At 46.1% G+C, this 21,023-nt stretch overlaps 1 protein-coding gene across 3 annotated transcripts in view; it reads left to right on the top strand.

The window, feature by feature from the left end:
* ASAP2 (ArfGAP with SH3 domain, ankyrin repeat and PH domain 2) overlaps positions 1-21,023 on the top strand; it is a 2,176,645-nt gene that overhangs the window by 380,920 nt on the left and 1,774,702 nt on the right. For all 3 annotated transcript variants that reach the window (XM_069606005.1, XM_069606004.1, XM_069606003.1), the window contains exon 4: positions 7,982-8,056. In XM_069606005.1, the coding sequence (XP_069462106.1) occupies positions 7,982-8,056 (75 nt within the window). The remainder of the gene's footprint in view (positions 1-7,981; positions 8,057-21,023) is intronic.

The raw sequence follows: 21,023 nt of genomic DNA, 5'->3' as shown, positions 1-21,023 counted from the left end.
GGTGTGCACATGTGGAGAGAGGGGTAAGGAGTGGCGGCAATGCTGCCGAAATCAGCATGGCGTTGGGTGTCTATTCCTTGAAGCAGACTCCTTGGAGCTTCCACCATCCCTGAGCGCTGGGGGAGGAGCGAGTGTGATCCAAGCGCCACGCCGGCTAGTCTCGGGGTGCCACAAGGGATTGTAAACATGGGGCCTGGGCAGGATAAGAGGGATCTTTTGACTATCCTCCCCTCTCAGAATGTTATGCCCCGCCCCCCCCCCCCCGGTGTAGTGTCTAGGTATGGGAAGTTTTTTTTTTTTTAGAATCCTCCTCCACCTGTCTGACCTGTCTGGAAGCTCTTGTAACGATGGCATTCCAGCCACGGAAGCAGCAGTTTCCTACAGCAGCTTTCAGAATGCTATGGTTTTGGTGAGACTATCAGGGTGGCAGACACTCAGGGTAAAGCGAACTCCCAGTCCGCAGGTAGGTTGCTGCTGGTCCATGACAGCGCATAACAGCGGCGTTTATCTCATTTTGAAAAGAAATGCTATTTTGAATTGACCCTGCAAAAGGCCATGCCAGGGGTGAGAGTAGTGTCACTAGTTCGATGACTTTTTCTTTACAGGACCAATAGGGTCTCCTTGCAGTAGGTAGAGAAGACAGCAGGGCCCATCCTCCCATTCTTAGGGTTTGAGATTGACTCCAACTAGAATTATGCCACAAGAGCGCTTTTTACACAGAAGCCTTGCAATGAGAATGTGATGGTCAACCAAGCAGCATCACCACATATGACTGGGCAAAGATACAAAAAGGCTTTATTTGTATGGGAACTTTAAGAGAAAAGTAATATGGCGCAAAACTGTGAATGACGCCACCAAAATTGCCTTGTTTCACTGACACTGCAGTGGGCAAGGGGTTTCTGGTAATTGCTTTGGCAATATATGGTGTCCTGGCCACTGCCCTCCTCCCCCTCCCACTGGCTGGTGGGAGCTAGGTGCGGCCAAAAACAGTAATTTGCTGAAAATATTCCCTGTATTGCTGACACTTTACATATAAGGGGACACGCTGATTAAAACAGAGTTGGTCACGTGGTCAGACAATATGGCAGTGGTTCATTTGCTAAAACAAAGGAATCAAAACACATGGGCAGGTTGCCAAACTTGAGGTAGTAATTTGATGATGGCTGAAGGCCAGTAATTCACCACTAAGGAAGAAAAGGCCTAAACGACAAAAAAGGCAAACGCCTCACAAAGCACAAAATGTTGAGACAAGGTAAACTGGCCAGGGTGAGTAAGCCAGTGGGTAAATAACTATTAGATTTAGCAAAATCACATCCAAAAATACGAGTCCTGAGGAGGGGCTGGATGTACCTCCCCCACCCTCCCATTTACTTCCAGACCACCCACCTGGGAAGCAATGACTTGGCCCAGATAGGAAGTGACCCACGGCGGACAGAAATGTGCGCCTCACCCAGAACCATAGCACATGCGTAAGGACAAACAGAGCTTGGGAGGCCTGTAAGAATCCTGCGTCAAAATTGGCAACGGGCTGAGTCAAACAAGACAATTGAAATTTCAAGGCCTAAATTACTTAAGTCCCTAAAACGCACGATCACAGTGCGTGTCACTGCCCTATTGGGCAGTGACGGGGTCTACCTTTCCATAGAAGGGATGGACATCTTTACAAGGGACATTTTCTGGTCAATGGCAGAGAGGTGCTATTCTTAGTAATTATTTCCTATTTTGGGGGGACCTGAGGAGCTGCAGGGCCGCACCCCCTCAGGGTGGCGGCAGGGATAAGCCTCGAGTTGGCCCTACGTGGGAGTAGGGTCCCCGCTCACCTGTTCCCTAAAATATTTGTTAGTTTTTCTAATGATGTTTTATGGTTGGTTTTCTTTTGCACCATAGCTATTGTTACAATAAAGCTTGTGGACAAAGTTTTTCCACCCAACATTCCGTTTGGCCTCCTCCTTCTGTGACATTGTAATTACTGCCATCTCTTCCACTAGTGTCACCCTGTATGCCACCCCCACACTAAAACACTTCCAGGCTTATCTGTGATTGCTCAGCCACAGTGGCCCCAGGCATAGTGGTCCGTGCACATTAGTAGTCTTCTCGACACAAATTAGAGGACGAGGAGGAACGCTCATTGAGTTTGGCGGCATGGAGGACATTTTGAAAGGGGAATGCCATTTAACATTCAACATAGTTGAAACCCAGAATAAACAAGTAAAGGGAACTATTTCCGACGACAAAAAAGGAGTAGTCTTTGCGCCAACAGAGTATCAGACTGAATGACGAGGAGGGACATTGAATAACATTTCGTTTTTGTCGTGGCTGCATTGTGTCTACCTTGTTTCCAATTGCAACACCTAAGTGGCAGCCTCTGAACTATACCTTTAGCGTTCAGTTACTTGTCCTTAAAAAAATGTTGAAGTCTGTTAGGCAGAATCCAGTGCAGTTCCCTTAGGGATCAATACACCAGATTAGGGCTACAGGTGAGACCAATAAATCCCCTTTGGTATTGGTCTGTACCACAAAGATTTAGTTGTTAGCTGTGGCTGAACGTTCAGACTTATCTCAAGAGGGACATGAGCAGTATTCAGGGTTTACACATTAGGCCCACTAGACTATGGAACAAGGAAACATTGACCAAAGCTTTGTAGTTAAAAAGTATATATATATTTATTTTATACAATTCTAATCAAACACATGTATCACAAGTATCAAGCAAGTTAAATTAAGTCAAGGAAAAATATACACACTCCCTATATGAATTGTAGACCAAGTCAACCAGAGTGAAAACTGAGCAAAAAGGCCCAGTGAAAACTACACACAAGGGATCCTCTTAACAATTCCTCACAAGGGAGGGATAGCACAAGTTATTCAGAAATAGATTCTTATACACCCTAGCAACACTTCCCATCAGTTGGGATCCAGTTCAGCAAGACAGTGCATCAAGATAAGCAATACTTAGAATGAAAACTGAGCAAAATGGCATTTCACAATGATTAAGCAGTGGGAAGAAACAGTAGTTATAAGAAAGGGGTGCACCACACAGTTCGAATTGAGAATCAATCTTGAGAAGGCAGATCTAACAGATGTGACCAGAGTCAGTAGGCCTGTGAAGAATTAGTGGTACAGGGCAAGGGCCCAGGAGCAAAAATGTTCTTGTAGCTGCAGTCAAGTCTTTGGTTAACAATATTTGAAATGGTGGTTGCAAAAGTTGAAAAGACGGTGTTAAGAGAGAGGGGGCAGCCAACCCAACAGGTAGGTAAAGGATTTAAAACACCTTTAGCACTACCGCGAAAAAAGGGCAGCCTGGCGGAACAATGTACCTTAAATGAAGAAGTGGCTCCTGCGGTGGCGGTTGTTCCTGGTAGTTCCTGCAGTTCGGTTCATCTAGCAGAGGAAGAGATGTTCTTGTCGTGGAAGAAGGTTCGAGTTACTGCACTACCCACGGATGAAACCAGCCGCGGTGCTGCTCGACGAATAAAAGGTACGCTCCTTTAAGTCGCGCTCTGGGTGGACTGGTGCCTGGCTATCCGGCCTCCGAGTACAGGGTACGGGAGATTTGAACAAGGCAGGTCCGTGAAGGCGATTGGCAAACTGGTTGGCCCCACCAGCTCAAGGGAAGAAGGCTCTTTCAGGTGAAGATCTTCTCTCGTCGTGTGAAGAAAAGTGGTGAGACGTTGCAGCAGGGCTTCACCGGTGGTTCAGTCGTTGCAGATATCTTTGGCTTCTCTCCTCTTCGGCTTCTTAGTTCTAGTGGCGATGTCTTGCTCTTCCAGTCCTCAGGACCCTGCTTTTATGCAAAAAGATCCCCATTCATACAGCCTAGCTGTCACTGACAGTGGAGTGGTCATCTTGGCGAGAGACCCTCCAGCCTATCTGGATAGAGTGCGACATGGGTTGCGGAGGCAACCCTGTCCAAGGGTCCTACTCCCCCCCCCCCTCCCACACAATGGACCCACCCCAGACTCAGTGGCGTCGGAAGGAGGGCTTCTGGGCAGAAGCCTGCCAAACGGACAAAAAAAGGATCCCCGACCTGGGTTAGGATTGTAGAGAAAGACACGAGAAAGAAGTAATAAAGTTCTGGCAAATAAAACCTACCGGAGCAAAGTATAACGCTCACCTGATTCCCACGGAGGCGCAGGTCTGGCTTTGAGTGCTGATGCTTCTTCAATGGTGAAGCGCAGGACTCTGAAGATGGACAGGAAGGGCCCCTCTACTCTGGCTTCTCTGGCTCGCAGGAATATTCCCCTGTGCGTGAAAAGGGAGTATTACCTACTGACTGAGTTATGCTCAAGCCTCCCACTCTTTTCCAACCCTCCACGATACCCTTCCACGATTCCCCGTGAAGTCTCACCTTAGGGTCAGGAAGGATGAGCTCTCCATCCTGCTCCTGATGCAGGGGCCCGTTGAAACCCAGTTACTTCACTGGATTGAGGATTGATGGGAGTTCAGGTAGGCTTGACTATTCAGGTAAGGCGCTGTAAAAGTTCTGCTGCAAGTTCAAAAGTCCAAGCTTAAAAATAATGTTCATTGTCGTGTTGCAGCAAGCGCTAATGCTTATGTCTTTTTCCCCCTTAGGGGCCGGGGTTCGGAATGCCGGAGATATGGCGCCGACCCGAAGTGAAACGTGCAGTTCCAGTAAATGACAGGTAAGTTCTGGATGAGCGCTCGGGTAATGTCTTTGCATTCGCTCATTCAATGTCTTTGTCTTTTTTCCCCATAGGGGCCGGGGTCCGGAAAATGCCTGGAAGCGGCAAGACCCAAAATGAAATGGGAATGACCCAACAGGTAAGTCTTAGAAGGAAACTGAGCTTTTCCTATTCCTTTCCTTCTCTCACCTTGTTCTTGTCTTTTTCTCTCTAGGCTCTTGGAAGTGGCTGTGGATCCGGATGATCGCTGCTGAAGATGGAGGCGTCCAGGATAGGTGAGAGAAATGCAGCGCTGCAGCGATCGTAGCGAAATGCTTTTAAAAATGATGTCTTCCTTTTCAGGATCGTCGGTGTGATGTCTCCGTGGTGCTGATTTAGCAGGTAAGGTCTTTTGTCTCCCTTTGCAGGTGACCCAGGATACTGACAGGCGTGGCTGAGGTCCAGATGCAGGAGCTGACACGGTGAGCGTCCAGCTGCGAGGAGCAGAACAACGCGAAGCGTGAGTTGCTGATCGGGTGTAGTTTAAATAGCTTTGGAAGGAGTTCCAAGTGTGTATCCTTCCACCGATCAGGTATGTATCCTTCCCCGACCACACCCGGGTGGAAAGTAGTCCCAGAGGTAAAGTAGTTCCATTCAGGCCTCAAGAGGGCCTGGATGTAGCAGCATGGTTTGCATCAGGTAAGTGCACATTAAAACACTTGAACACATGTCTAGCTTTATGAGCCTGGCGCCTAAGGCGCCAGGACAGGGGTCCAACATGAGCCTGGCGCCTAAGGCGCCAGGACTGCATCCAAAGGGCCCCAGTTTGGGCCCGCTGGCACTCCCCTGGGGGAAATGATGCCCGCCTCTGGGGTTGCTGGGTCGGACCTGGCTCCTTGGAGGTAGGCATCATGACAGAAAGTTAATATTAAAATGCACCGGCGGTATGTTAGAGGCTGTCAGAAAAAGTGGAAGCCTCGAACAATGGGAAAATCCCATAGAGAAATATTTGCGGTCGAATATTTATGGTAGTAACCACTGCCACCAGCCAGAAACTTTTGAGAGAGGTACTGTAGGGTACACTCTCGAAAAAGAAAATAGTGGGAAAAACTATTAACCCCTTCCAGTACCTCCATGTTAAGATGGGTTGTACTGGTTTAGTTCATAGGATTTGACTAGTAAAGTAGTAAAGTCAATGGGGACTTTACATGCCCTGGGAGACAGTAGTCAGTCCCACGGTATGGAGTCTATGTTTGGGGGTCACTATGACACCCCTGTGTCACTGCACTGGGGGTGCTGTGTAACACATGTGAATAAAGATAGTTCCTATGGGGTTGAGAAAGATCCCATGGGCATTAAACACAAAAATAGCCTAGAACACACATAGCAAAAATGCTTAAGAGTGGGAAAAAGAGACTCACTCTTGGCAGGTAAAAAGAAACCAACCCTTCAAATCCAGCAAAGGTGCTGGGGGACTCTTTAGGTAAGGGAAATTAGCCATAGAATGAGAATTCTCCCTGACAATGTCCTACATCGCGGGGTGGGGGGGGGGGCGCATGCCCCCTTGCAGAGTGTCCCTGCGTGCCTTCTGTCATCCCGGTTGCACTTTGGCACCTGGCTGGGCATGATTCGCATCACCCCCAAAGAAATTAGGATTTTGCGAAACGGAGTCCGATTTTTCGCAATGTTACTGGTTCAAAGTTAAGGGGGTTTTAATGCTGTTTCGTAAGCGGCAAAATGAGCTGAAAGTAAGCCAGCTCCACTAGAGGATTGTCCAATTGAGGGAGCAAAGCACACATTTGTTACGTGCCCACTGCCCTTGATTTAGTGCAGCAAGAAAGTAGTAGAGGTACGCGTTTACGAATGTGCGCAGCCTTTCACAGTTGAAATGCTACCAAGTTTAATGTAACGAAAACATTGGTAATGGTATGGAAGGCACGAATGGCCCGCAATGCCTTAGTCTTTCACTTTCTCAGGGAGATTGGCGTACTGGAGAAGGGGTTTTCCTGAGAGCCTTCAGCAGACGCCGCCGAACACACTTATGTCTCTGTGTGAGTAGCTCTTGCGTGACAAGTGCATGAACCCCCTCAGCTATATTATTGGAATGCCCGTCTTCACTGCGGCTGACAAGACGGAGGGCTAGCTGGTCTGGACACCGGTGGCGAAGAAGCAGGGACGGGGTTAAGCCTTGAATGGGGAGTGGTATTGCCTGGCAGGGTTACAACAACATGGCTTTCAGACAAGTGGGCTTGCCTGGTTACAACTGTCAGCTCTGAGTGCTGCCTGGCTTTTTTCCCCTGTGCCGGTCGGGGCTGCCTGGTCTGGGTGAAGCTTGTTAGAAGGACGGGGGTGCCCTGAACTTCCAATCTTGTTGGCTGCTGTAAGGCTCTGTACAAAGCTGGCCATGACCCTTGCTACATCGGTGTTCATTTGCATGAAATGGCTTGGAATAGCCATTTTAATTACACGAGAAGGGAGACGGCTGTCTGTTTCCCGTTGGATTTGTCCTGCCTCCAAGAGTGAAAGAACTATGAACATCTGTAAATTTGGCAGTTAGGCGGGCTATATTTAATACCTGGAGGAGAGTGTACATTTCGGAAGTACGGGTGCTTGCGGAGAGGTGGCGCGTTTACCTATGTCACATCGACCAACCTATTTATCTTCATTTAGGTCATGGTAAGGAAGGGACTGTGCTCCGAGTACGTCTTGCGCTGCATCTGGTGAGTGCCGATTACAATAGGCCACTCTACCCCCATCCATACTACCAAATCTCTACCCCAACCTACCACCACTCTCTCTACCCACACCAAGCCACTCTACCCTCACACACTCTACCCCACCTCCTCTTTACCACCATCCACCCACCCTACCCCCACTCTCTACCGCCAACCATCCCACCCCCTCTCTCTACTGCCAACCATCCTACCCCCTCTACCCCAGCCACGCACACCTCTCTAGGCCCACCCAACCTCTACCCTCTAGTCCCCCCCCACCCACCTACCTTACCCCCCCTCTCTCTACTGCTCACACTCTCACTTTATTTCTTACTCTTTCTTGCTCCTATTTCCTCATGCTCACCATCTAGCAATAGCTTCCTCCCTTGCTCTTATTTCCCGTCTCATTTTATTGAACTCCTGCACACCGTTTATCGCATCGTCCTTTAAAACTTTGCATTCCACCCCCTGCACCCTGGTGCCTATAAATGCACAATGCAAAGAACAGCAGTAAACGCCAAAACTATTGGCATTGCCAATGCTTGTTTTTCCTTGCCGTCCTTATTGTAACTGTTTTAATTTGTTGACAAACATGGAAAACGTTTTGCATGCCACATTTGTTTTATCTTTTTGTAAATCTTGCAGATTCAGAATATGAACAACATTATCACGTTTCCACTGGACAGCTTGCTGAAAGGAGATCTTAAAGGAGTGAAAGGGGTATGCATCGTTTTGCTTTTTAACGTATGTTCCAACCATGCTGTATTTGCGGGAAGAAACAATGTATGTATATACCTGTACTTTTGGAGCAAAGGCTGTTTTAAATCTGATTATGTATTTATAGATTATTAATGGCTATAGGGCACGGCTCTAAAACAAAAGTCTATGGAGTGGTTTACCAATGGCATCATGTTTTTTTTATTATTTTCTTTATTACATAAAAATAAAAAAAACGGCACAGTCTCACAAAACACATCAAAGGGCATGTCCACTCTGTCCAAGTCAGAAAATGAGGGGAGGGTTGGAGTGAGGAGCGCTCGGGGATGAAGAAAAATAACGGTGGGCGGGGATGGCACAATAACAGACAAAATTGAGAAGTAAAGTACCAAACCTCTCACCCAATGCAACTCAAACTATACCACCCACCCTCCTGCAACTAGGCACTATATCTACTATTCATCCTTTACAGTCCAATTGCACATTAATCAGTAGTGTTAAATCCGCCACATCAGCTTTAACAGTAAGTAACGTGGAGGGCCCTTCCACATGGGGGTCTCACATTGGAGGGCTAGAACAGCCCATCCATCAAAATCGCATACATCATTCCTGACCAGCGTTGACAATTTGACTCTTGCCCATTTCACTAAGTCCCTTCACCAATCTTGAATGTTAGGGCCCGTTTGACTATACTATACCATGACATGGCTATGAGTCTTTGGGCCAGTATCAAACCCAAGTCTACAATTTTATTTACTGTCTTAACTGTCTTTCGTCTAGGAAATTGTCCCTGGAGGCATGTCAGTGGGGTCACCGCATTCATGCTCGCCCACATGTGCTGTATTTTAACCACTAATGCAGTGGTCTTCCAACATTTTAGGCAAAGCCCCCCCCCCCTAGCAAAATGTGGGCAGGCTGGTCCCCCCCCAAAAAATGCCAAATGGACACTAAGTCCAAATGGCTATAAACTATAGCGCGTCATCACCGCACCCTACTCCCAGTTTAGTCCTTGGGCTCCCCCACCTGCTCCCATCACAGTCTCTGCTCCTTCATCCCACTCATACCCAGTCCCTGGACTCTTCCCCACCCCACCACAGACACTGGTCTCTCCCCCACCCTGCTCCCACCACTATCCAATGGCTGCCGCCCATCCTGCTCCCACCACAGTCCCTGGGCTCCCCCACCCTGCTACCAGCACAGTCCCTGGGCCAGTGGTGGCTGGTGAATTCTTTAAGTGGAGGGGCATAAATATTTCCACCAGATATGCCATAGCGACCAAGCGTAGGGAGGGAGCCTGATCCAATCAAGGGGAGTTCGTGGGATTTGCCCCCCGTGAATTAATCAGCTCAACTGACCAGAACAAACACACATACACTCACTGTTTCACTGGGCTGGCTCCTCGGCTCCTCCATAATGGATGAGGGGGTATAATGGGTCGATGCCCCCTCACCCATTATGGGTGAGCCATCCGGCTCAGACTGACCTATAGGGCAATGCCGAACCAAAAATGCAAAATGTTAGTGTGGGCCAGTTTTTTGGGTCAAAATGGGCCCGTTTGATGTTACCATGCAGCTAGTAGTTTTGACCATTGTTGCTGAATGAATAGTCGGTAAATATCACAATTTGCTTACATTTCAACAAAAAACACCCCCTTGTGCACTATTCACACAGTATGTCACTAAAGGAATGAATTGCCATTTGCAACTGCGGGTCAGTTTTTCATTGGTGCCCAAGACAGCTTTGTGCTCCAGTCCAACCCTGTGAGCCTCCCCTACCCATTTCCTCCATTTTTGTTTTTTATTTCAGGCTGGGGACTCGCGCCCCACAGTTTGAAGACCCCTGGACTAATGCATTCCAAAATTGTCTGAACTGTGTGAAAAGCCGCACCATATGTAGGAATGAAGCGTCTTGTTCCCCCGGATCTCGGGCAGTCAGATGAACTCAGCGGATCCATTTTATGTATTCTCACAGGTGTTGAATATGTTCTCTGTAGTATGTTGTATTGTATCAACTGTAAACAGGCATTGCAGGACACCCCCTTTGCATATGAACAAATATTTTGCCATTGCCCCTCCTCAAATGTCAACCCCATGTCACCTTCCCAACCATTTGTAGCTTTCAGATCTCTTCTTTCTATTCCCCAGCAGTATCTTCTATAACATAGAGACCGGGCAACCGCCCTCTTCCAAGCCATACAAACACTCTAAGAAAGGGCCACCTGGGGGCTCATCGGGTAAGGAAGGTCACCATCTACAAACATTGCCAGTCATTCCGGCATAAAATGGGAAAGGACCCTTATGTTGGACCAGGTATGGCAGCAAGCCTGCTTCTCCAAACACAGCTCCCTAAACCACCAAGTCTTCCGACTCCCAGTCCTCTAGTATCCCCCTGTGTGGATTACTCACATAATTTGAAGACATACTCAAGGGACTGTTGGGCGAGAATGGGTTCATAGAGCCAGTCTTTTTCTTCCTTCGGTCCGACATGCGCCTACCAAGCACTATCATATAGGGCCAACTCGCATCTCCCCCACTTAACCACAATACTTCTTTCAAATGGTAGGGACTTGCCAATCTGGCCAAAACTCTCGATTCCTTGGGTCGATTCCGACAGCCCTTGGTATTGGCTAACAAATCATAACTGGGCCACCAAGTAATAGGTTTCAAGATCTGGCAACTGGAGACCACCCAGTTGACAATGCTCATGAAGCGTGTATAAAGCTACCCTTCTGCGTCGCTCCCCCTAAAGGATCTCCCTATTAAGGGAAATCAATTTCTTGAATACTTTGCAAGGGATACCATACAGTACATTAGAGAAAGAAATACAGCAGTCTTGGAAGAGCTATACTCTTAGTCAATGCTACCCTGCCCAAAAGTGATAGGGGCAGCTTCCTCCAAAAAATGTCTGACCTTTCCAGGCGAGTAAGGGCTTTCAAGGTATTCACATGGTGTGTCCTGGAAATCCCACCTTATCTATATCCCAAGGTACTTGTTTCCATCACCCATGGGATCTGAAATCAAGACAGCTCAGAGACGGGTACATGCACAAGCAAAATGAATGAGAAAATACAATCCAAACACGTGAAAATTCACAAAAATTGGCCATAATTTCCATCAAATGGGCACATTTGTTTCCTGGTCAGCTAAATATATCAACATTTCGTCAGCATAGAATAGTATGTGTTTTACACCATCTAACAGTATGCCAGCCTCTTTCATAGCCCGACACGCATCAGACTCCAGTGCCAAAGAAAACTGTTTGGGGGGGGGTGGCAGGGAGCAACCTGGTTTAGCCCTCTTCCCCCTCCAGTTAGTAGAGATCAATCCCCATGTCTTGACCCTGGTAGTAATGGAGGTATACAACAATTTGATCCACTGTATAGTTGATGGGCCGGATTAAATTATGACAATACCGCCCCATCCATACCAACCGCACAGAATCAAATGCTTTTTCATCATCAAATGATATAACTGTGCAATGTCTGGATATCAACTATCTGTGCTAAGACATGGTGAAGGTGTCTCAAGTTACGGAACGTATTCCTTCCAGGCATGAACCCAGCCTGATTCGGGTGTATAAGATCATCTTTTGTAAGCAATGGGGTTTCTATTTTTTTTTCATGTCCGTGTTTAGCATTGACAATGGACGGTAAGAGCCAAGTGCTTTAGGGTCCTTCCCTCCTTTGGGGAACTAAAACAATCCCCTTTTTATGAACATGTTGAAATACCTGCAATAATCTAGGCCCAAGTGCAAGGAATGTTTAAAAGACTTCTGAGGTGAAACCATCAGGACCCAGGGGTTTTTCCAGAGACAGCTGCAATATGATCCCCTAAATTTCCTGTAAAGTTATAGGAACAACCAACTCCGCCAATGGAGCATGGCTCAACTTGAGTAGATCTGTCAAGGCCAGTGTACCGTCTATCACAATCCTACCACGAAGTTTGAAAAGGGACGTTGAATGAGCGGGTTTGTAATACTATCCCTAGTGTGAGGTCTACTGTACCCATGGTCCTTCACGCGTCCAGGTCCCTCAGATTGTTTGTTTCCACCATCGTGGTCAGTCGTTCTATACAGAGTTTCTTGGCTAATGCAATTATTAGTATGTTAAAGTTAACTTCGTTCTTTGTCGCAATAGTTCGATAATCATCTTTTCAGCAGCCATCAACGAGCATCAACCATTTCTGAAGCTTTCCGGCAGCCGTCTTCTCATCTCGACGACTTGCTGGCTTCAGCCTACACCAGGCTTTGGCCTGTTATGGGGGGATCTCATATTTTGTAACATTTTTTTAGTATGCCTTTTCATTCCTTTCTCCTAAACCTTGTATGTCATGCTTCCTTTTTTAAACCTCGCAGAGAATACTCCTTTTTAAATTCTGTACATCTTGTAATAAGAAATATCTGTGGAAGGAGACGCATTGTGTGTGCAACCACTGCCTTCTGAGAGACCACTCTGAAAAACGCTGTCCTTTCTGTAAGTTGTTTAAACTCAAAACATTAAAGGATAGACGTACGAAACGTTGGGGCAGCCTACACCATGCAGGCCGAGGCCTCAGTTGATAACCCTAGGGGCGCCGAGAAGTCTGACGAAGAGCAAAGGCAGCCACGGTCAACAAAGTGATGAAGAAGACACTATGGGTTCCCCAGAATCCCATGCGGTAGTCCCCGCCTACGGTATGCAGACTGGCGTTTCTGTGATGGAGCCACACTTGTCAACAAAGGCACACATAAACACCCCCACACTAAAGACACAACCCCTATCCATTTGTCGACCAAGGAGTCGAAACATGGGCATGCGGTACAGAGAAAATGCATCTCTGCTGATTCTGGGTCGAAATGTCCTTTGTTTCTAGGCTATCGCCTTCACATTTGCCTCAAGACCAACTTAAACAGATGTCGAGTGATACTACCGTGCATAAAAAAAAATCATACGCTCGCTTGACATGTGTCGTAACAAAAGTCTTCTACGCACTCTGATGGTACGTCAAAGAACAAACCAGTTTAAAAACAAGTTTCCATGCCCTTACAAAGTACGTTGACACACACACAGTACACATCGGCCTCACCTCTTGTCCGAGACTTTACAGTCGCTTCTCACTTAACAAGCTGATGGTGATTCTATAGCTTTTGATTTAGATGCTCTTAGTACAGGGTATTGGACAAAAGAAACATTTGAGAGAACTATGGATAACATTTCAAGGTTTGTACATTTTCTTGAGAAGAAACCTTTGAAACAAAAGTGTTTTGATTTAGGACAGGCAACCCCCTGTTAAATTCCAAAAGTTACAATCACATGTCTAGCACACACTCATTTCTTTAACTTGTGATGGTCAAGTTCAACATGCTGGTGTACACATAGATGATGTAGGTGATCAAGGTGAGGATCAGGGTGATGATGTTTACATTAAGGATGATCAAGAGCAGTTTCATGATCAATATACACAAGACCAATATGAAGATGATGATCCTGGCATTTATGTGCTACCATATATGGTAGATCAGGATCAACCTATTGCTAATTCCCCGGTACATGACCAGATTCAATATAATCTGCTTATTACAGCAGAGAATCATTTTAAGATCCAGAATCAAAAGGTACTACCAAGACACCAAATTTGTTGGTGACCTCTTAGTGGAAAAAGAAAAGTCTTGTTGGGCAGTTTATTCCTCTGCTGTAATCGGTTACTAAATGGATTCGGCCTTCTTTAGTTACCCCTTCCCTAAATAGGGCAATTAATCCCTGTATCGAGAAGACTTTTAAACCTGCGCCTACTGATCCCCTCTACATCAGGAGATAGTTGAAACCCGAACTCCATAGTGGTCACAACCACAAAAAAAGGGCAGGCACTCAGGCACTCCTCTAGTGTCTGCTGAGGCACCACCCGAAAAAGAGATCAAAATATAATATGCTCTTGGCAAAAAAGTATCAACTTCAGCAGCCTATTGGATACGCACTGTTCGGCAGAAACCTGTGCAGTTCCCTTAGGGACCACTGCAAAAAGCTTAAGACTACAGGTGTTGGCAGTAAACCCAATTGGTAGCAGTCTGTACCACCCAGATTTACCTAGTAGCTGTGGCTGAGCAGTCAGACTTCTCTCAAGAAGAGTTAGGCAGTATATAGAGTATACACATTAGGTACAAAAATACAGTAGCACAGGCAAACACTGACCAGAGCTTTGGCATAAAAGTGTATAATTATTTATTTAAAAACACACTTGTAAAAATACACTGGCACTAATATGTCAAGCAAGTTCAAACAGTAATTAGAAATTATACACCTCCCTGATTAATTATTCGACAAGTTTTAGGAAAAGAACACCACTTATCAAATACAGAGGTGAGGGCTTAATCAAGATGGCACTCCAATAATTATTTAAAAAGGGAGGGAAAAGGCAGAATTAGGAAAGCACACAATACCAACACTTTTAAAAGAACCACAGCAAGTCGAGAAAGGCAGAGTCTACTGTAGAGCAAGAAAGTTCATAGGCCTGGCCCACTCTTGGAGAGAGCAAGGCGGAATGTGCCCAAGATCACACAGTTGAAGTACACTTTAAAAGTCTTTGCAGATAGTTCAAAAGGAGTTGGATCAGTTCAGAAAAGTTAGTTAACAGGTCCCAGGTCACCCCAGGATAGAGAGTCAAGGATTTAGGGGACACTTTGAACAGTCTGTTGCAAGGGAGACCAGGCGGGACACAGTACCTGAAATGGTGAGAAAGCTTCAGCGGGGGCAGTTATTCCTGGCAGCGGGTGCATGTCGGTGCTTCGTCCAGGGGAAGAGAAGACCTCGAAGTGGAGGAAAGCTGGAGGTCGTTGCACTGCCAGGGAAGAAACCAGCCCTGGAGTTTCCCGGTTAAAAGGTACTACCCTTTTATTTGCAGTAGTGGTGAAGCGTGGCTATCCAGCCGCCGGGGTGCTTGGCACGGGCGATTCGACCACGAGACGATCCAGGAAGGCGAAAAGAGGGCGAACTGGTTAACCCCACTAGTTCAAAGGAAGAAGACTCTCCAGGATGAAGATCTTCTCTGTCATTGGGAAGTGGTGAGTCGGTTCAGCAGGGCTCCACCGGTGGTGTCGTTGCAGGTCGGCTCAGCTTCTCCCTCTTCGGATTCTTTAGGTCCTGTGGCGACTTCTGAAGTTCCAGTCCCCAAAGCCATGCTTTTATGCAGAAAACCCCCATTCATCAGTCCTAGCTGTCACTCAAAACATGCTAAGTGGTGAGCCGGGCGGCTCACCACTGGGCCAATCACACAAGAGTGCGACTTGAGTTGCGGAGGCAACTCAATTCAGGGTGCCTATCCCCCCCCCCACACACATCCTGTAGACCCAGACAGAGTGGCACCACTTTTGGAGGCTTCTGGGCAGAATCCCGCCAAAAGTGGAACAAAGGGCTCGACTTGGGTTGGAGTTAGAGGCGAACACAAACGCCATTTTTAAAACCGAGTCCTGGCAAAAAGACCCAACCGGGGAATTAATATTAAATAACCAGACGGTATCTTTAACATTGCACCAAAAAAGTGGTGCATTTTAAAATGAAGGGGAAAAACCCATAGGAAATATTCCGGTGGAATATTTTGCGTGGTAACCACTGCCACCAGCCAGAAACTCGACGAAGGGGGTCTGCACAGTGCCCCCTCAAAAAACAGACCCAGGGGCAATCTAATTACCCCTACCAGTACTTCGAAAATATGATGGTTTGTACTGGTTCTGTTCACAATTTAAGACTTGTAAAGTCAATGGTGACTTTACATGCCCTGGGAGACAGTAGTCGGTCTATGTTTGGGGGTCACTATGACACCCCTGTGTTACTGCACTGAGGGTGCTGTGTAAAACCCTATGGAGTAAAAGACCCCATAGCCCATAAAACACATTTCAAAGTCAAAGGGCATTCTCAAATCATGCCTAAGAGTGGGAGAAAGAGTCTCGCTCTTAGCAGGAGAAAAAATAAACCCCAAAAATCCAGCCAACCTGCTGGGGGACTCACTAGGTTTGGGAAATTAGCCTATACAGAGAATTCTCCCTAACACGCACCACTAACAATAGCACCTTATTAGCCAGCTATGATAGGCCGCTATGGGGCAGTGTTAATGACCAGCTTGACACTGTTTCTGAACCCTTGTGATCACAAATTAAAAAGACTACTTGAGACCAAACAAGTTGCCATACGCATGATCCAAAAGAACTTGGAGGCAGCAGACACCACTGATCGAATCATTGCGGAGGGGTACCATTTTAATATATCGCTCATGGTTACGGCAGACAGGCGGCAAACTAGAGACACAAGCAACTCAGCTATATATGCCCATTGAACCCCAAATCTTATTTGTTAAAGCAGTGGATGATGCTCTTAAAAATTCAAAGGAAGAGCATGACACGCTTAAGACACTAGGGCAAATCTTTAATAAATGCTACATTTAATGCGGCATCTTTAACACTCAATGCTCCTTTCGATAGGGATACCCATGTACATCATAGGCAGGTTATAGTCTGTAACCTTCCACTCAATAATATTCCTCCCAAACGCAATCATTCCCTTATCAATCCAAGTAGGGTCTACAAAAGGAGAAGAGGTACGGGTAGAGCTGCAGCTGGTAGAGGCTGAGCAGCCCTGAATCAATGACGCACCCATTCAGGTTCCCTCCCATGTCTTCCCACGTAGGGGGATTGCATTTCCCTATTCACCCATTAATGGGAGAGGATTACGTCAGACCAGTGGGTGCTGTCGACTGTCTCAAAGGGTTACTGCATCGAGTTCTTACAAAAACCCCAACATCTTCCACCAAGACACAGGAAGAAGTCGCAAGAACAGCAGATTCTACGAGCAGAAATTGAGTCGGTACTACCGCTGCTCCCGTCTCACAAGGTAAACAAGGGTATCTATTCTGTCTACTTCATAGTTCCAAAGAAAGACTTAACTCTGCTCCCTATGTGGTGTCTTGGCCACTAGTCCCTAGGTATCTGTCAACCAGGTGTCCAGGACACGGCCATCGCTTTTGGATCCATTTCCTGGGGGTGGACCAGTGTGAGAGTATCACCTGGGTGAGGGGTCTTCTGGGAGTGGGACGCCGGATGGTGAGTCGCAGTGTCCCCTTGCCTATGGCACCTTTGCCCCATCCTACCAGGTGGGATGTTTGGGAACTCTACCTCCCGCCCTGCCCTTTTACAACACAAAACACTTTCACACCGGCAGCCCGCTATGAGCGAAAACAGACTAATACCCAAGCAGTATACCTGACGTGTCCCAATACAATGGTCAGGCGAGATCAGGCAATTACTGACCAGCACATACACCTGACTTCCTTAAGCTTCCCCACACGGATGAAAGGCGGAGCACGAGAGCACACTTTGAGCGAGGCAAAGTACACGAGGATACAGTTTTGAGACGGCTGCTGAACGAGAGAAGAAAAATGGCAAAACAGAAGGGGATCGCAAGGAGGGAAGTTCCCTTGACCTTTTCGACAAGGAACAGTTACTTTCTAGAAACCTCGAATAGAAAGCATAAGAACAGGAAACTAAGCTGAAAAATCCTCTGTGTTAATAATCAAGATGGGAAGAAGCACCAGCCGCCGTGGTACCATCATTAGCTCCAAGAACAAAGCAGCGTCAGTGAAATCAACAAAGCCAGTGATTTGGGGAGACCGATACAAGAGAGGTCTGTGTTGAAGCCAAGGTTGCAAGCAGCAACTTTGTATGGTGAGCACTGGAACGAACATTGTTAAAACGCTTGTGATAAGAGTCGCAAGTAAAGTTGAACTGCTGATGAGTGATTGAACTTTAAAAGCAAGATACAATACCTTGATCGAGTGGTCCGGCACTGTGTGGGTGCTGAATCGAAGGTTACTGTAAGATATCCAGTTGACAAGTGACAAAGGTGAAAGTGACAACAAGGTTATATCAAGAAGAGAACGAGTAATTGTGAATCGAAGTGTTCCTGTGACGGGTCTGGAAAAATCCCACGCAGAGTCGAAAGTTTTCAAAGTTGATGAAGTAGAGCAAGTTTGGAGAAGTAGATACGTTTGGTCTGAGCCCAGCAGAGGGGTATCCTGGGTGAACAGTAAATCGCTCGAGAAATTGTGCAAGTGAAATCCTAAGGAGAAAGGAACTTTGCTGTTTGTTGCATCAGTCCCTCTGAAGTAAGAGACTTTGAACGGCAGAGAGACTTTGGCACAGAAGCCCCTGATAAGGTTTTGAACTGCATTCTCGTGCTAGAGAAGCCAAAGATTGTCCTAAGCTTGAGTGTGCTGCCTTGTCCCGTGCTGAAAACGTGGGCAAGGGAAGCCAATGGCTTGAATATCCTGACACATAATTTCTTGGACACTTTTTTTTCTTTTGCCTAACATTGTTTTCCTCACTGTTTGTACTTAGAACTAAGGATTGGCAATATGTTTATTAGTATAGGCCCTTTTATTTCGACACTCAACTAGGACTGCGTTATTATTTTTTGATGGTTTTAGCTTGCCCCCATTTTTAGATTTCGTATTAGATGGGCGTTTTCAAACCCAATTGAAGTTCAATAAACACACTTGAACTGTGATCACTCGTGTCTGTTTTACGGTTTGATGCCATGCCTTCCTTGCACCTATTAGGCCTGCATCCAGCCAAAACATATGTCAAACCTAAAAGTTTGGAATGACAATGCAACAGGATGCAATCAATACCTCTCCTCAAAGAGGGAGATTACATGGCAACGTTGCATATGAAAGATGCATACTTTCATATTTCAATGTTTCCAACACTCAGAAAAAACTTGCATTTCAAAATAGGAGTTGTCATTAAACATATATACAGAATTAGGGCTACACTGTAGCCACAGTGGTCTGACCCGGGGGGGTAACGTACCAGTGGGGGGCAAGGTTTATAATCTCGACAAAACAAAGGTACTGGTATGTTTGGGGGTTAGCCAGTGTGAAGTGTAAATGAATTAGAAATATTGCACATGGTCTAAACCCACATAACCTTAATGGTTATCAATTTGCATGCAAAAATACATATTAGAACACTCCTAGAGAATAAACAGATATTTGCAGAGATTGATGTAAAAAAGAAAAATATTTAATATCATGAAAAATTAAGTACATATAGTAAAAACCAACATGGAAAGACATGTGTAATCAAGAAAACGAACATTCATTTCCCATTTATCAATTGGGTATGAGAGCTTAGAAGCAATCTAAGAAAATTGAAATTGGTAAATCAAAAAAAAAAACATAAATGAAAAGCAAATACAATATTGACAAAAAACCAGTTATGTATCACTGGAAATCTGGTTGAATCACAGAAAAGCACAGAAGTACAAAGTAACAAGTACAATTAAACATCTATTCAATGTAATAGAACATATTAAGAAATTTGAGAATGATATTCATTGGTAATTAGTATCAATTCCCGAAATTGAAGATGTTATGTGACGGGATAGGGTCTGCCAACGCTACAGGGGGAGGTGGTCCGCAAGTGACGCTGTGAAGGACCTTGTTTTCCCCTCTGATAGAAGAAAGCGTTTCGGCGGAACAAAAATTGGTGAAGAAATGTTTTGTCAGTCGAACAAAATCTACTCCGCCTTCATCAGGGCAATAATTAGCAGGACCCTGTATGGGTGGAAAAAAGGGGAGACAGAAAACAAGAAAAAAACACTCAATTCAGAAGGAACAAAATAAGGATCAATGAGTCACCAGGAAGTGCATCGCTATAGAATTTATAATGCATGCAAAAGTAGAAACTAATCAAGAAAGACAGACATCGATCCTAGACGAGTCTGGGATGTATCTCATAGCCACATGCGTGCACAGCCCCTTTAAAAGAGGGAGGTCTCGGAAAAAGTTCCGATGGAACTCCCCCGAATTAGGGGAAGGGGGAGCAGATTGTGGCATTGGGTCCCCTTTGGAAAAGCAGTGCAGGACTCCCCGGAAGGTACCCGCCGGTCTGCATACCAAGGTCCAAGACGGTGTGGTGGGACAGGCTGAACTGGTAAGGAATCGCTTACCTAGGATGGGTGGGAATGAACTAGGCCATAGTGGACTAAGTAGAGGTTGCTTGTAAATGAGGTAGGTGACCGGGAGGGTCTGCTGTTCAATGCTAGTTGGTCCTCGATCGTCACTACTGGACGGGGCCCACAGGACCTGAGGATTGAAAGCAATGATTAAAATACAATTGGTAAAATGTGAAGAGCCGATCCAATATGCTGGAAAAGAGCTCATCAGTGCAACAAAATTACCTGAGTAGTATCTTCTCAGGAAAGAAGAGAAGAAATGAAGAAGTGGATGTCGACAAGTGTTCGATCACTGGAGACGTCTGTGTCTACTTCGAATTGTTGCCGGGTGAAGTACCCGCTTGGTATTACGACACTGTTCCAAAGCGCGCTACTGCTTCGGAAAATTACCTACAGAAAGGAGCAAACTTGATTACTAGATTGCTAGAAACATCTACAACGTTGTCGTATTTGATGAAGGCCAAAAGGCAAACCCCTGAACTGAAAAAAAGGAAGGGGCGGGGGGGGGGCGCATGTTGCTGTTAACTGATGTCTGACATGTGCCCTGTACTGATGGACATGATAGTAGAATGTCCCAAAATTGCAAGAGGACTTGCCTGGGTAGGATGATAACGACGTTCCTTAGGCGTGGGTGGAAGCAAAATAGAGCGTGCAGAGAGCCGCGAAGTGTCTGCTTCTGAGGCTGCCGTATAAAGTGCAGATTACTTCAAGCGAGAAAACCAGGAGAAACCGTTTGTCCTGGCGACCTTGTTGAGCATGTCTCCCAAACAAGGTGAAACAACCCCTGCTACTCGTGCTGTGTCCAGTTGGAGATTGCCTCCAGAATGATTGACCGTTGGTTTTTCTATATGTACTTAATTTTTCATGATATTAAATATTTCTTTTCTTTTTTACATCAATCTCTGCAAATATCTGTTTATTCTCTAGGAGTGTTCTAATATGTATTTTTGCATGCAAATTGATAACCATTAAGGTTATGTGGGTTTAGAC

Source organism: Ambystoma mexicanum, chromosome 4p (genome assembly GCF_040938575.1).
Source record: "Ambystoma mexicanum isolate Mex_15411 chromosome 4p, UKY_AmexF1_1, whole genome shotgun sequence".
NCBI classification, from domain to species: domain Eukaryota; kingdom Metazoa; phylum Chordata; class Amphibia; order Caudata; family Ambystomatidae; genus Ambystoma; species Ambystoma mexicanum.
The sequence above is the reverse complement of the archived record's forward strand: the minus strand, read 5'-3'. Positions and strand labels throughout refer to the sequence as shown.